At 47.5% G+C, this 15,207-nt stretch overlaps 1 protein-coding gene across 1 annotated transcript; it reads right to left on the bottom strand.

The window, feature by feature from the left end:
- Window positions 1–265: 265 nt before the first annotated feature.
- On the bottom strand, window positions 266–9,884 carry LOC310792288 (uncharacterized protein; the record flags this gene model as incomplete). Its single annotated transcript, XM_083654010.1, has 6 exons — window positions 9,720–9,884; window positions 7,886–8,495; window positions 7,698–7,734; window positions 7,489–7,561; window positions 6,925–7,384; window positions 266–825 (listed from the first exon to the last, which is right to left on the bottom strand). The coding sequence occupies exons 2-6, from the start codon at window positions 8,436–8,438 to the stop codon at window positions 266–268; spliced, it is 1,683 nt and encodes a 560-aa protein (XP_083510136.1). The 5' UTR covers window positions 8,439–8,495; window positions 9,720–9,884.
- Between the last annotated feature and the right edge of the window lie 5,323 nt (window positions 9,885–15,207).

Genomic DNA, 15,207 nt, shown 5'->3' with positions numbered 1-15,207 from the left:
AAACAGCAGTAATAATAATAATACATTTTATTAGAAAATGATCCTTTACACATTCATGCATAAGAAATATTTTACTCATCACTTACGCATGTCCATCCTCTTCAGATTCCATGGAAGAGACCACTATAATGTGTGTGGGAAGGGGGGGGGGGGTATTAGCCAAAGAAGAACAATATGACCTATTGCTTAGCCAGCTTGAATGTGTGGAACTTGCAAGACAAACTCCCAAACCACACTTAGGCCACGTTCCACCAAATAAGGCTCATTACTCACCACAGACATTACTGCTGCTGGCGGAGTCGCCCGTGCGCTGCTTCTTCTTCTTTAGTGAAGAACGCCTGGAGGCCCGCTGTGCTGACCCCTGTGTCCGGCTGTGCTGCAGCCCTGCCAGGAAGTGCCGCAGCTTGAGGGAGTGCCGCACAGAGCTCCGTCGTGAACTCTTAGGTGTCGCAGCTATCACAACTTTAGTCACTGTGCGGCCAGGAGAGGCTTCTTGCTTCTTGGCCATCTCAGCTGACAAGCGGTCGGATGCAGAGATCCTCACAACCACCTCAGGTGAGGGCATCTTAGGTGGAGAAGCAGCTGTGATTGATGACCTGTCTGGCTCTCTCTCCGTCTCTGTATTGTTCCCTTGGCTCTGTTTGTCAGCCTTGTCTTCCTCTACCGTCGCCAGCTCCTCGTCCAGCACAGGACTCTCTTCACAGCTGACATGAGATGATTGGGCCGCTGCATCCACTGCCACCTCAGGCTGTGTGTGTTTGTTTCTGTGGGTGGTCCGCTTGGGCTTCTTGGGGATGGCCTCAGAGGTGGAAGCCTCAGGACCATCTTCAGGTATGAGGTTCATCATTTTCACAGATGAGGAGTGGAGCCACGAAGTTTGCTGCGCCTTCGCCTTGAAGAACAGGACAAGAAAGCAACATTCAGATGTTAAACATGTTCAAACATAACAAAGCAATCTGGTCATTGACTTTGCCTGCTCTTCACACTCCATTCCACAATCATCTTTCCCACATCATGCATGCACGCGTCTTATTTGCCGATTTGAGTTCGGCATTTGACACTCTCCGACCTCAGCTGCTTGTCCAGAAGCTAATTAATATGAACGTTAATCCGTTCATAATTAAATGGTTCTACTCTCTTTTAACAGATAGGACTCAACAGGTCAAGGTCAATTCTTCCCTCTCCACTGCTAAACACTGCAGTACAGGTGCCCCGCAGGGGGGGGTGAGCTCACCTTATCTTTTCACTGCGTACACCAACGATTGCAGAACAGTCAGCCAGGCAACTTTGTCATCAAATTTTCAGATGACACTATTATTTTAAGCTTGCTGCAGGGTGATGAATGCCCCTCCGTTTACTATAGGGAGATAGCTACTTTTAAAGAGTGGTGCGAGAGGAACCACCTCATCTTAAATACCTGCAAAACCAAAGAAATTATCTTTGACCCGAGAACAGTGAGAGCACATGACCCTGTGGTCATAGGTGACAGGGAAATTGAGCAGGTAAGCTCGTACAAGTATCTGGGGATACAAATGGATAACATGTTAAAATGGGACGTCCACATTGATTATCTGTGTGCAAAACTGGCACAACGTTTGCACTTCCTACGTAGGCTCAGACTTTTTGGAGTGTGCATCAAAATCATGTCAACATTCTACAATGCTGTGCTGGAAAGCCTGATCAGATATGGCATGGCGGCATGGTTTGGGTCTCTCACAGTCAAGCTTAAATCTAGAATTTTAAAAATGGTGAACACAGCCATGAAAGTGATCGGCAAGAAAGAATCACTGACGCTCCAGTCCATCTTCGAGAAAAAGGTCATCAGCCTGGCTCATAGAGCTCTGACCGACCCTTCTCACATTTTATTTACTGAATATGAGTTGTTACCTTCTGGCAGAAGATTCAGAGCCAGCAGATACAGGAGCAACCGCTACAAGCTCTCCTTCCTCCCTACCTCGATTGCACTTCTTAACAAACAGCCTGCTCTTCCCCCAGGCTGTAGTAACCCATAGTTTGTAGGTGGAGGCACTTTAAGTAGGAACGGTAATCTTCCTATTTTATTTCTTTTATTTTTCATTTAATCTTATTTTAATGTTTTATTCTTTTACTCTTTTATTCTTTCATCCATTATCCCGCTGCTGGTTTTGTTTATTGTTGATTTTATATTATTTTACCTACGGGTATGTATGATTTAAACAAATTGTGCAATAGGGATGTGCAATTTAATGTCTCAGTTGGCATCTCCCCACTGTGTCCTAGTGCAATGCTGTGTCTGTCCTGTTGTGTTTACTTGTGTTTTTGTAACGCCGGATGTGGGTATGCGCACTTTTTGCCCAAGACAAATTTCCCTTCTGGGACAATAAAGTTTATCTCATCTCATCGACCACATCTTCTGTCTCCTCTGCACATGGCAGCTACAAGACCCTACTGTTGACAGCAAAAACACCTGAGAGGCGCCCTCTGAGAAACACTGTTTCCTGAAACTTCTCATTTATTAAAGTCAAACACAGAGACATACCATCTATCCTCCTCCTTACCTTCTCTAAATCTCGTCATCCTTTTTGCCCCAAACACACCTTCTATATCCTCAAATGTCTCAGCATCAACATCAAGTGGCACACCACTTAGTTACAACTCCTTTTTTCATCTGATCGCTTCCAAGTGGGAAGCCCTCCACCCTACAATAATCTCTATACTTTAATTATATTGATGACTTTCAATCCCTGAGCATTCACACACAATCCATAATTACCATTCCACTTCTGGTTACAGATTTAACAGCTCGCACTTTCTTTTTCAAGAACTTCCCCACTCCGTGAGGATTACTGGGAAACTCCATCTACCTTTCATTCCTACAAGAAAAGGACCCGACCTCTCTTTCCTCACTTGATTCACTCGCTGACTACTATCACTTGAGACAAATTGGCAGATTTGGCACAACCGACTTCACTTTCTTAGAAGGCTCAGACAGTTTGGACTGAGCACCCAGATAATGACAACTTTTTACAGCACTTTCTCCTTCTTTTACTATTCTACCTCATAGAGGTAACAATGTTTGAAATCTCCTCACAGTGTACAGTACAGTACACTTTTTGCACAACCCTCGGCACATGTGATGCTGACTGAGGGATTTTCAGTATTTTTACTTTGCTTTTTTGTTATCTTGAAAAAGTCTATGTTGAACAAATAGTGCAATGGGGCTTTGTAACTATTATGTCTTGGTTACACTCCTCTGTTGAAATTAGTGCAGTTTTCTCGTGTCCGCACTCAGCACAAGCTCTATGCTGAGAGAACAATGTGCCCCGTACTGCAGCAATACACTACTAGGCTGTTCCTAAAGCCTATTAACACCACGCGATGTTCCCAAAACACTGATTAAATACCACACATTTAAACACAGACCTAGATTGTTAACTCGATCTTGTTGTTACATATTTTGCCACTAACGTTACGTGGGCGAACTTTCAGGGTTGTAAACTAGCTAATGCTAGTGATCAACTCACCTCGGGCGTAAGGTCCAGGCAGCAAGCTAACTTGAACTAGAGATCGTGAGTTCCCAAACTCCACACATATAAACACAAAGCTGCCCTTTGTTAGCTCAATCTAGTTGTAACTAAGATTATTCGCTTAAAAATGTTTTTTCCAACCACAGATTTAGCTAGCTAACGCTACATCAAAACTTCATGTAGCTTTAGCTAATCGCTGCCTCCCAGCCCAGCTGACGTGAGCGTGAGTGGCGGATTGCAACCAACGCGTATAGGTGCATACCGCCACCTACTGGACCGGAGTGTGTAATATCAGGGTTTTATATAAGACGAATCAGCGTGACATCACAACAAAAAAGGCACCTCTGGGTGGCAGTGCACTGCAGCAGTTAACTAGTATGAGTTGTGCCAAACAAACTTTAATATGTCAAAATCAAAAACGAATAGTTAAACTATACATCGCTTACATTTGGACTTGAAACACTAGCACTAACAATAGGCTACCAGTAATTATACAAAGGTATCACAATTAATTTGACAAGATTGATGTTTAAAATGCTGCATGTATAGCACCTTTTAAAACAGGGCATTGATAAGAATAAAAACGGGGGCTGATGGAGAAAGTTAACAGGCTGTTACCAACTAGAGTCCAGTTGAGAACAGCCTGTTCACTTTCAGCTAATTGTCTCGCAGCTCGTTAATAAAAGGTAGACCTTTTATTAATGAGCTGCCAGACAATTAGCTGCACATACCTGACTAGTCAGTAGCAGCATATAATATATTGTTTCATGTATAATCAGTTAAACTTAGCCGACATTTTATTTTTCCATATTTATTTTGATATGGCAACATGCAGCCTACAATAGTTCTAGGATTATTTATTGACAGAGACCAAAAACAGCCCAAGACCCAATACAGCCAATCACAGATTTCATCAGATCAGATTTCTGCTGCTCTTACAAGACCAATAGACCATTTTCACGGAGGCCATTTTGTGTCAAAAAGGCAGAATAAACACAGGTGCAAGAAAAACACTAAGGAGGGTTTCCAAATTCCAATCATGGAAGTTTGAAACCCTCATTAGTGTTTTGCTTGCACCTGTTTACCCTGCCTTTTCCACACAAAATGCCCCCTGTGAGAAGGGTCTATTTGGCAACAAAAACAAGCAAAGTCTTGGGCACATTTCTGCGATAAAGTTGCAGACTAAAGGTCCTTATACACACCAAGAGCGTAGAGCGAACAGATTGTGTAAGCCGAGGAGATCCTGTACCTACACCTGCACTCCATCCCTAAGCTCACATACAGGCAATTACGTGCGTATATCATACAAATAAAAGAAAGCATCCTTTTTCCTGAGTGTGGCTCAGATTGTAGGCCTACTTTACTGGAACAAACACACCTACACTCAGTGTCAGTTCAGGTGTACCTCCGTGTAACAATATGAGATTCCAGACTCAGATTTCAGATGTAGTTTTAGTTTGACAAGCAAACATTTATTGAGAGTAGTTAAGATGTAGTTTAACTACTTTTCATTGGGAAGTATAGCTAGTTTGGTAAACCATAAAACATTTTCTTAACGTTTTATTAATTTTCATGATTTGTTCTTACATTTTTCCATTTTCTACTTTCTTTCAAGTACCCCCTGTAGTAGCTCCACGTACCCCAGTTTGGGAACCACTGGACTAACATAATGCTTCCTCCGATACATGTGCAGTCGCCAGCTGCTTCTTTTTTGTATTCATTTATTTACCGAGTGCATATTCATCACCGTGATACAGGGAGAATGACATTTTAATATGACCACTCATTTGTTTAGGTTAATAACCCCCATTCCCTCCACACACCCTTTGCAGAACTGAAAAGTTACACACATTTGTATCTCGTATACATAACAAAACAAATTCTCCATATTGGAGGAGCATCAATGAAATAAATCAGTAAGGAAACGAGAGGAGAAATAAAAAATAATGGGAGAGAAAAAAATAAACATAATAAAGGTCTACACTAGTTTCCCCAACACCAGCAGCAGCCCCTCATCATGTGGTAGGTTGTGGGTTCAAATCCAGGCATGTCTTTTCCAAAGTCTTAAAACCTCAAAAGCAAGGGTCAGAAATTTCCAGTAGAACACTTGCCATTTATTTACTTCAAACAGCAATTTTAAAGCTCTCCATCCAGACTATATTATTTACTTTGTAATGACATTTTGACATTGAGGTTAACATTCTACAATCCACTGCCAAGATTTTATGGCTGAGAAACAAACAAACATAGTTCTGCACAGTCAGACTTTGCTGTCACTAAACCTTTATTCATGAAAAGTTTGGTTGGACAGAGAGAAGCTGGTAAGTTCCCACTGCAAACAGTGGAGGCGCTCTTCAGCAGGTTAGATGCAGCGGTGTCTCTTCAGACTACCAGACTGAGCAAACATTCTCTTACAGCGGACACACCAGTAGCCTGTTCCACTGTGGATGCGTTTGTGTGTTGTTAGGTTACGTGAGTCACTGAAACTACTCCCACATTGGTCACAGTGGAAGGGCTTCTCTCCAGTGTGAATGCGTTTGTGTGTTGTTAGGTCACTTGACTGACTGAACCTGCTTCCACATTGGTCACAGTGGAAGGGCTTCTCTCCAGTGTGGCTGCGTTTGTGTGTTGTTAGGGCACTTGACAGACTGAACCTGCTTCCACATTGGTCACAGTGGAAGGGCTTCTCTCCAGTGTGAATGCGTTTGTGTGTTGTTAGGTTACCTGAGTCACTGAAACTGCTCCCACATTTGTCACAGTGGAAGGGCTTCTCTCCAGTGTGAATGCGTTTGTGTGCTGTTAGGTTACCTGAGTCACTGAAACTGCTCCCACATTGGTCACAATGGAAGGGCTTCTCTCCAGTGTGGATGCGTTTGTGTGTTGTTAGGTGAATTGACTGACTGAAACTGCTTCCACATTGGTCACAGTGGAAGGGCTTCTCTCCAGTGTGAATGCGTTTGTGTCTTGTTAGGTGACTTGACAGACTGAACCTGCTTCCACATTGGTCACAGTGGAAGGGCTTCTCTCCAGTGTGAATGCGTTTGTGTGTTGTTAGGTGAATTGACTGACTGAAACTGCTCCCACATTGGTCACAGTGGAAGGGCTTCTCTCCAGTGTGAATGCGTTTGTGTGTTGTTAGGTCACTTGACTGACTGAACCTGCTCCCACATTGGTCACAGTGGAAGGGCTTCTCTCCAGTGTGAATGCGTTTGTGTTTTGTTAGGTGAATTGACTGACTGAAACTGCTCCCACATTGGTCACAGTAAGGGCTTCTCTCCAGTGTGGATGCGTTTGTGTGTTGTTAGGTTACCTGAGTCACTGAAACTGCTCCCACATTGGTCACAGTGGAAGGGCTTCTCTCCAGTGTGAATGCGTTTGTGTATTGTTAGGTGAATTGACTGACTGAAACTGCTCCCACATTGGTCACAGTGGAAGGGCTTCTCTCCAGTGTGAATGCGTTTGTGTCTTGTTAGGATACTTGACTGACTGAACCTGCTTCCACATTGGTCACAGTGGAAGGGCTTCTCTCCAGTGTGGATCTGTTTGTGTGTTGTTAGGTCACTTGACTGACTGAAACTGCTCCCACATTGGTCACAGTGGAAGGGCTTCTCTCCAGTGTGAATGCGTTTGTGTCTTGTTAGGTGACTTGACCGACTGAAACTGCTCCCACATTGGTCACAGTGGAAGGGCTTCTCTCCAGTGTGGATGCGTTGATATGCTCTTAGGTCACTTGAGTCTCTGAAAGATTCCCCACACTGCTGAGAGGAGTAAGGTCTCTCCCCTGAGTGAACTCTCTGATGACGCTGTAAGTTGTGAAGTCTTGTGAATGTTTTGTCACACTGCTGACAGCGGTGACATCTGGGGCCGCTGGTGTCTCTCTGTTTCCATAGAGAAAGGTAAGAAAGAATCAAGACAGAGTGTGTGTGTGTGTGTGTGTGTGTGTGTTGCAACATCAGTGATAAAACATTAATATTTTTCTCACCTCTTCTGAAGGATTCATTTCAAAAATGTTCCTCTCCTCCTCTGACAGATGTCTCTCTTCCCGCCAATCAGCTCTGACATCATCAAACAGACAGACGGTAAGGCAGGGAACACCCACAAAAACAGCAGTAATAATAATAATACATTTTATTAGAAAATGATCCTTTACACATTCACCCATGCATAAGAAATATTTTACTCATCACTTACGCCTGTCCATCCTCTTCAGATTCCATGGAAGAGACCACTATAATATGTGTGGGAAAAGGGGGGGGGGGTATTAGCCAAAGAAGAACAATATGACCTATTGCTTAGCCAGCTTGAATGTGTGGAACTTGCAAGACAAACTCCCAAACCACACTTAGGCCACGTTCCACCAAATAAGGCTCATTACTCACCACAGACATTACTGCTGCTGGCGGAGTCGCCCGTGCGCTGCTTCTTCTTCTTTAGTGAAGAACGCCTGGAGGCCCGCTGTGCTGACCCCTGTGTCCGGCTGTGCTGCAGCCCTGCCAGGAAGTGGCGCAGCTTGAGGGAGTGCCGCACAGAGCTCCGTCGTGAGCTCTTAGGTGTCGCAGCTATCGCAACTTTAGTCACTGTGCGGCCAGGAGAGGCTTCTTGCTTCTTGGCCATCTCAGCTGACAAGCGGTCGGATGCAGAGATCCTCACAACCACCTCAGGTGAGGGCATCTTAGGTGGAGAAGCGGCTGTGATTGATGACCTGTCTGGCTCTCTCTCCGTCTCCGTATTGTTCCCTTGGCTCTGTTTGTCAGCCTTCTCTTCCTCTACCGTCGCCAGCTCCTCGTCCAGCACAGAACTCTCTTCACAGCTGACATGAGATGATTGGGCCGCATCCACTGCCACCTCAGGCTGTGTGTGTTTGTTTCTGTGGGTGGTCCGCTTGGGCTTCTTGGGGATGGCCTCAGGACCATCTTCAGGTATGAGGTTCATAATTTTCACAGATGAGGAGTGGAGCCACGAAGTTTGCTGCGCCTTCGCCTTGAAGAACTGGACAAGAAAGCAACATTCAGATGTTAAACATGTTAAAACATAACAAAGCAATCTGGTCATTGACTTTGCCTGCTCTTCACACTCCATTCCACAATCATCTTTCGCACATCTTCTGTCTCCTCTGCACACGGCAGCTACATGACCCTACTGTTGACAGCAAAAACACCTGAGAGGCGCCCTCTGAGAAACACGGTTTCCTGAAACTTCTCATTTATTAAAGTCAAACACAGAGACATACCATCTATCCTCCTCCTTACCTTCTCTAAATCTCGTCATCCTTCTTGCCTCAAACACGCCTTCTATATCCTCAAATGTCTCAGCATCAAGTGGCACACCACTATAGTTACAACTCCTTTTTTCATCTGATCGCTTCCAAGTGGGAAGCCCTCCACCCTACAATAATCTCTATACTTTACTTATATTGATGACTTTCAATCCCTGAGCATTCACACACAATCCATAATTACCATTCCACTTCTGGTTACAGATTTAACAGCTCGCACTTTCTTTTTCAAGAACTTTCCCACTCCGTGAGGATTACTGGGAAACTCCATCTACCTTTCATTCCTACAAGAAAAGGACCCGACCTCTCTTTCCTCACTTGATTCACTCGCTGACTACTATCACTTGAGACAAATTGGCAGATTTGTCACAACGGCTTCACTTTCTTAGAAGGCTCAGACAGTTTGGACTGAGCACCCAGATAATGACAACTTTTTACAGCACTTTCTTCTTCTTTTACTATTCTACCTCATAGAGGTAACAATGTTTGAAATCTCCTCACAGTGTACAGTACAGTACACTTTTTGCACAACCCTCGGCACATGTGATGCTGACTGAGGGATTTTCAGTATTTTTTACTTTGCTTTTTTGTTATCTTGAAAAAGTCTGAGTTGAACAAATCGTGCAATGGGGCTTTGTAACTATTATGTCTTGGTTACACTTTCCTCTGTTGAAATCAGTGCAGTTTTCTCGTGTCAGCACTCAGCACAAGCTCTATGCTGAGAGAACAGTGTGTCCCGTACTGCAGCAATACACTACTAGGCTGTTCCTAAAGCCTATTAACACCACGCCATGTTCCCAAAACACTGATTAAATACCACACATTTAAACACAGACCTAGATTGTTAACTCGATCTTGTTGTTACAGATTTTGCCACTAACGTTACGTGGGCGAACTTTCAGGGTTGTAAACTAGCTAAATGCTAGTGATCAACTCACCTCGGACGTAAGTCCAGGCAGCAAGCTAACTTTAACTAGAGCTCGTGAGTTCCCAAACTCCACACATATAAACACAAAGCTGCCCTTTGTTAGCTCAATCTAGTTGTAACTAAGATTATTCGCTTAAAAATGTTTTTTCCAACCACAGATTTAGCTAGCTAACGCTACATCAAAACTTAATGTAGCTTTAGCTAATCGCTGCCTCCCAGCCATTTGTCCCAGCCCAGCTGACGTGAGCGTGAGTGGCGGATTGCAACCAACGCGTATAGGTGCATACCGCCACCTACTGGACCGGAGTGTGTAATATCAGGGTTTTATATAAGACGAATCAGCGTGACATCACAACAAAAAAGGCACCTCTGGGTGGCAGTGCACTGCAGCAGTTAACTAGTATGAGTTGTGCCAAACAAACTTTAATATGTCAAAATCAAAAACGAATAGTTAAACTATACATCGCTTACATTTGGACTTGAAACACTAGCACTAACAATATGTAATGTGGTCGCAGGTCAAATCCCCCTCCCCTAAATGATGTCCGAAACAGATTCCTCAATAGGCAGTTTTATTCATATTATCATTTTAACGCATATCTGCGCCTTCTCTTTGTATGGCGAGTCAGTTTACAAATACATCTTAAAGCAATTCAATTTACAAATACATTCTTAGAGCAATTCACTAGTGGCGAGTAAAAACAGTGACACAGGCCTGGCTTCCAACACTCCTGTCCAACTTCTCCTTTAAAACACCAACAAGAACAGTACAATCAATGAACCACCCGATACATAAGAAATATACAAGAATGACATACACCAAATACAAACACTCTAAAAACACATACCGGCATTGGCGCTCGCTTGGCTTTACACAGGCCCACCCGCCGAGCCTCGCAGCAGCCCCGGACACCTTTACAATACAAAATGTAGCGTTAGCACACAATCCGGCATCCACACCCTTCACCACACACTTGCGCACACACATACCGTTTACAATGTAGCCTCAGCTCGGCGATCCCCCGAGGAAAGCGTCTATCACCTCATGCCGCAAGGCAATCGGCGTCTTGCAGCCTAGCTGACAGCACCAGAGTCAAATCAACCGCCCTGAGCTCGGCGCGTCCTTATAACGTCACGAGCGCGCCCGCGGTAACCTTGACAACGAGTCACACAGCCTTACATTCACCCCCCCACAAAATAGATCATTGCCCCAATGATCGAGGCCAAGTTACTCTATATTACTGTTGAGGTTATCAATCAGCGTGGACAAAATATCTTTTAAAGTGCCCAACCAGAGACTGTTAACCTGGGCCACTACCTGAGCTCCCGCCCGTCGTCCTCGCCCTGGGACCGCAGATCTTGGCAGGTGGAATGGGTTGGAGTGGATGCCGGCCGTACTCCGGGCAGACCGCCGGGGCACCATTGGAGGGGGTTCCAGCTCATCCTCGGACAGCCCACTTCCAGCCCCCTGCTGTGATTCGGCATCAGTGAGATCCAGTTCTACACGCACTGCTTGTGGATCCACTTCATCCAAATCACTGGCCGGCCCAAGCAGTGGTTCAGGGTCCGCTCCATCTGATCTTACTTCCATAGAGCCTTTTCGCAGCAGCACCACTGCCTCCTCTTCCGACTCCTCACTCTCCAAACTCCTCACCCCCAAAGTCTGAGGTGCGGGCTGATCAGCACCACAGGGCCTGAGCTCCAGACGGTGTACATTACTGGGGCCCTGGGAACCGTCCACTGGAGCAATGGTGTAAACTGCCCCCTTGGGATTCGGACGAGATAGAACCTGATAGGGCACGGGCAGCCACAAATCCTGGATCTTATGCCGGCCCCTGAAGGTGCGATTCCGTTTATACACCAACTCACCCTCACGCAAAGCACTCTGCCGGGAAGGGGGTCCCTGGCTTCGTCTCCGAGCCTCTGCATGCAGCGCCATTTGTCTCTGTGCGTGCAAGTGAGCTGCCTGTACCTCCCGCTGGTGTGCGCAAATCCAATCCTCTGCCGTCCCATCAAACGCTTCTTCCCCCACCCCAAACAGAATGTCCACTGGCAGATTGGGCGAACGGCCAAACATCAAAAAGTAGGGTGTATAGCCAGTGCTGGAATGCTCTGCTGTATTATAGGCAAAAACCACACCTGGCAGATGGTCCACCCACCTCCTCTTTTTATCTGGGGGCAACGTCCTCAACAGATCATGGAGGGTCCGGTTAAACCGTTCGCACTGCCCATTTCCTTGAGGGTGGTATGGAGTGGTGCGGCTCCGATTCATCCCGTATACTTTGCACAGGTTCTGGATGATTTCGGCTTCAAAACACCTCCCCTGGTCGGAGTGAATTCTTTGGGGCACTCCATACTTGTGGATCCACTCCTTCACCAGTGCCTTTGCCACAGTCACGGCCTTCTGATCTCGGGTTGGGACTGCCACCGTGAACTTTGAAAAGACATCTGTGAAGAGCAGTACGTTTTCACGGCCATCGCTGGACGGTTCCAATACCGTAAAGTCCATAGCCAGTACCTCCAGTGGTCGGGACGCCAACAGACTCCCCCATTCCGTCACCACCTTCGGCAGTGGGGCTTTGGCCACAATGCACCGTTTGCACCGCCGACAATATTCCTCAATTTCGGAGTGCATCCCTGGCCAATAGCATCTGGCCCGCACCAGCTGAAATGTCTTCTCTACTCCCTGGTGTCCATGACCATCATGCATGTGTGCCAGGGCCTCCGCACGCAAACTACAGGGCAGGAGCAACTGCTTCAGGCGCCCCCGTCTTGAGTCCTGGAGCTCCCGATACAGCACCCCTGCCTCCTCCCTGATGTAATCCCACTGCCGAAGGAGTTCCAGTGTCTCCCTGGCCTCCTGTGCCCGTTCTGTTTGAGTGGGTCTCTGTCCCTTCTCCCAATACTTCCTGAAGGCTGCGATGACAGCATCAGCTTGCTGCTGCGAAACCAGGAAGTTGCCAGAATACACCGGGAAGCTTGACGAGACCCCCATGGCATTAACGGAAGCAGCGTGGTTGCCCCCCACCCCAGCAGACAGAGTAGTTCTGACCTGCTCAACAGTCTGCCATAGCCCCGGACCCTCAGCCTGCCCATACTGCCTTGACAGTCCATCGGCATTGGCATTCTGCTTCCCAGGCCGGTACCGCAACTCAAAGTCAAACTGGGCTAGCTCCGATACCCATCTCTGCTCCACTGCTCCCAATTTAGCCGTTGCCAGGTGACTCAGTGGATTATTGTCTGTGAAGGCTATGAATTTGCGCCCCAGTAGGTAGTCGCGAAACTTGTCTGTAACGGCCCACTTTAAGGACAACAGCTCCAATTTCATGGCACTATAATTGCTCATGTTCCTCTCGGAACGTCGCAGCCCACGACTTGCATAGGCCACTGGCCTCCGGCCCCCCTCCCCGTCCTGCGACAGCACCGCCCCCAGCCCCTGATGGCTAGCGTCGATCTCCAGGAAAAAAGGCTTGGTGAAATCTGCGTACGCCAACACGGGGGCTGAGGTGAGCCGCATCTTCAGCGTCTGGAAAGCATTGTCACACTCTGGGCTCCACAGCTGGCAAAAAGGGATCCCCCCGGACCGTGAGCCACGCCCCTTGTGGGGACCCAGAGCTGAAAGGGCATGGAGAGGTGCCGCAATACGGGAGAAGTTCTCCACAAACCTCCTATAGTAGCCCCCGAAGCCCAGGAAAGAGGAGAGAGCTGCAAAGCTTTCGGGACGCCTCCACTCTGCCACCGCACGCACCTTCTCCGGGTCGGTCGCCACCCCCTCCGGAGAGATGACATGACCCAGGTACGACACCTCACGCTGGAATAGCGCGCACTTACTCCACTTCACTTTCAAGCCATGCTGACGGAACCGCGACAGCACCATTCGCAGGCGGGCAAGATGCTGGTCAAAAGATGTGGAGAACACCACCACGTCATCCAGGTACAGGAGCAGTGACTGGAAGTGCTCGTCCCCAAAGATTCGCTCCATGAGGCGCTGAAAGGTCCCCGGCGCGTTGCACAGGCCGAAAGGCATGCGATCGAACTCGAACAAGCCGAACGGAGTGCAGAACGCTGTCTTCTGGCGGTCCCCCTCTACTACCCCCACCTGGTTGTAACCACTGGCCAGGTCGAGCGTGGAAAACCACTGAGCACCCCCCAACGCATCCAGCGACTCCTCGATTCGCGGCAGGGGGTATGCATCCTTCCGGGTCCTCGCGTTGAGCTGCCGATAGTCCACACACATCCTCAGCGCCCCATCCTTCTTGCGCACGATCACCAAAGGCGAGGAGTACGGGCTGGAGCTCTCCCTAATAACCCCCTGCTGCAGCAGCTGCATTATGTGGGCTTTAACCTCCTCATACTGACTTGGAGGAAGCCTCCGGTAACGCTGCTTCACTGGGGTGTTATCCAACAGGGGGATATCATGCTGTATAGTCTCAGTGCAGCCCAAATCATGATCATTTCTGGCGAACACATCTGCATTTTCATCCAGCAGCTCCCTTACTTGGGCTGACTGCTGCTCATTCAAAAGAGGGGAACTAAAGTTGAATGGAAACTTGGGCACCCCTACTAATGGCTCTCTCACTGTGGCCTCCTGCATATTAACCGAAACCTCCAGTACCTGTGGCTCCACCTCCTGGAAGGCCACTGAATTAACCCCCCCGGCCACCACATCCGCCACAGTTATGCGTGCCAGACGAGTGCGTGGGTCTAAGCACACATCTGTATGGCCAACATTAATGACAGGGACCATTAACTCCCCTCCCTGCATCCACACATATGATGTGGACACCACCAGGTTACCAGGCAGCAACCCCTCATCCACCCCCAAAGCCTCCACTACCACAGCCTGACCTGTGGGGTTGTTATTATGAAACCCTGAGGCTAAAATAAGGCACATAGACCCAGCAGGCACCACCACAGGCGATGACGCCAACACTTTAACAAAACCCTCAATAGTGGCTGAGGGAGGTGGACTACTGGAAAAACCCACAGGACATGATGAACAATCCTTGCATTTCTTTATTATATTCATCCCTATTATACCAGGCACCATTTTCCTCTTTTCCTGTGTTACTTCATCCAGGGAGTCTTTCACAATTAGCAGCCCACACTGAGGGTACACCACCCCGGCTATCTGTACGTCCAGCCGCAAGTACCCAACATATGGTAACGGTGTCCCATTAGCCCCTTTCAGACTGAGCCACCCACATTCTTTCAAAGCATCATCCCCCATGTTTGAAAAATGCTGCTGAAAAAAACTCTCCGTCAGCACTGAAACATTAGACCCCGTATCCCACAGACAGGCCACCGGGACCCCCCCCACCACAGCTTGTACTACTGGAACAGGTCCCACCAGCGCTTCCACTACCTCCTCCTGGCCACCAGATGTCCCCCCTGAGCCTGCTTGCCCCCCATCCGTAGCTTGGCTCCCCACTACGAAGGGATAAAGTTTCCCTGCTGCCCATGTGCATTTTCCCCTAAAGCTGCATCCATACCACCGG

Source organism: Poromitra crassiceps (assembly GCF_964638095.1).
Source record: "Poromitra crassiceps genome assembly, chromosome: 17".
NCBI lineage: Eukaryota > Metazoa > Chordata > Actinopteri > Beryciformes > Melamphaidae > Poromitra > Poromitra crassiceps.
This window is presented reverse-complemented; position numbering and strand designations above follow the sequence as displayed.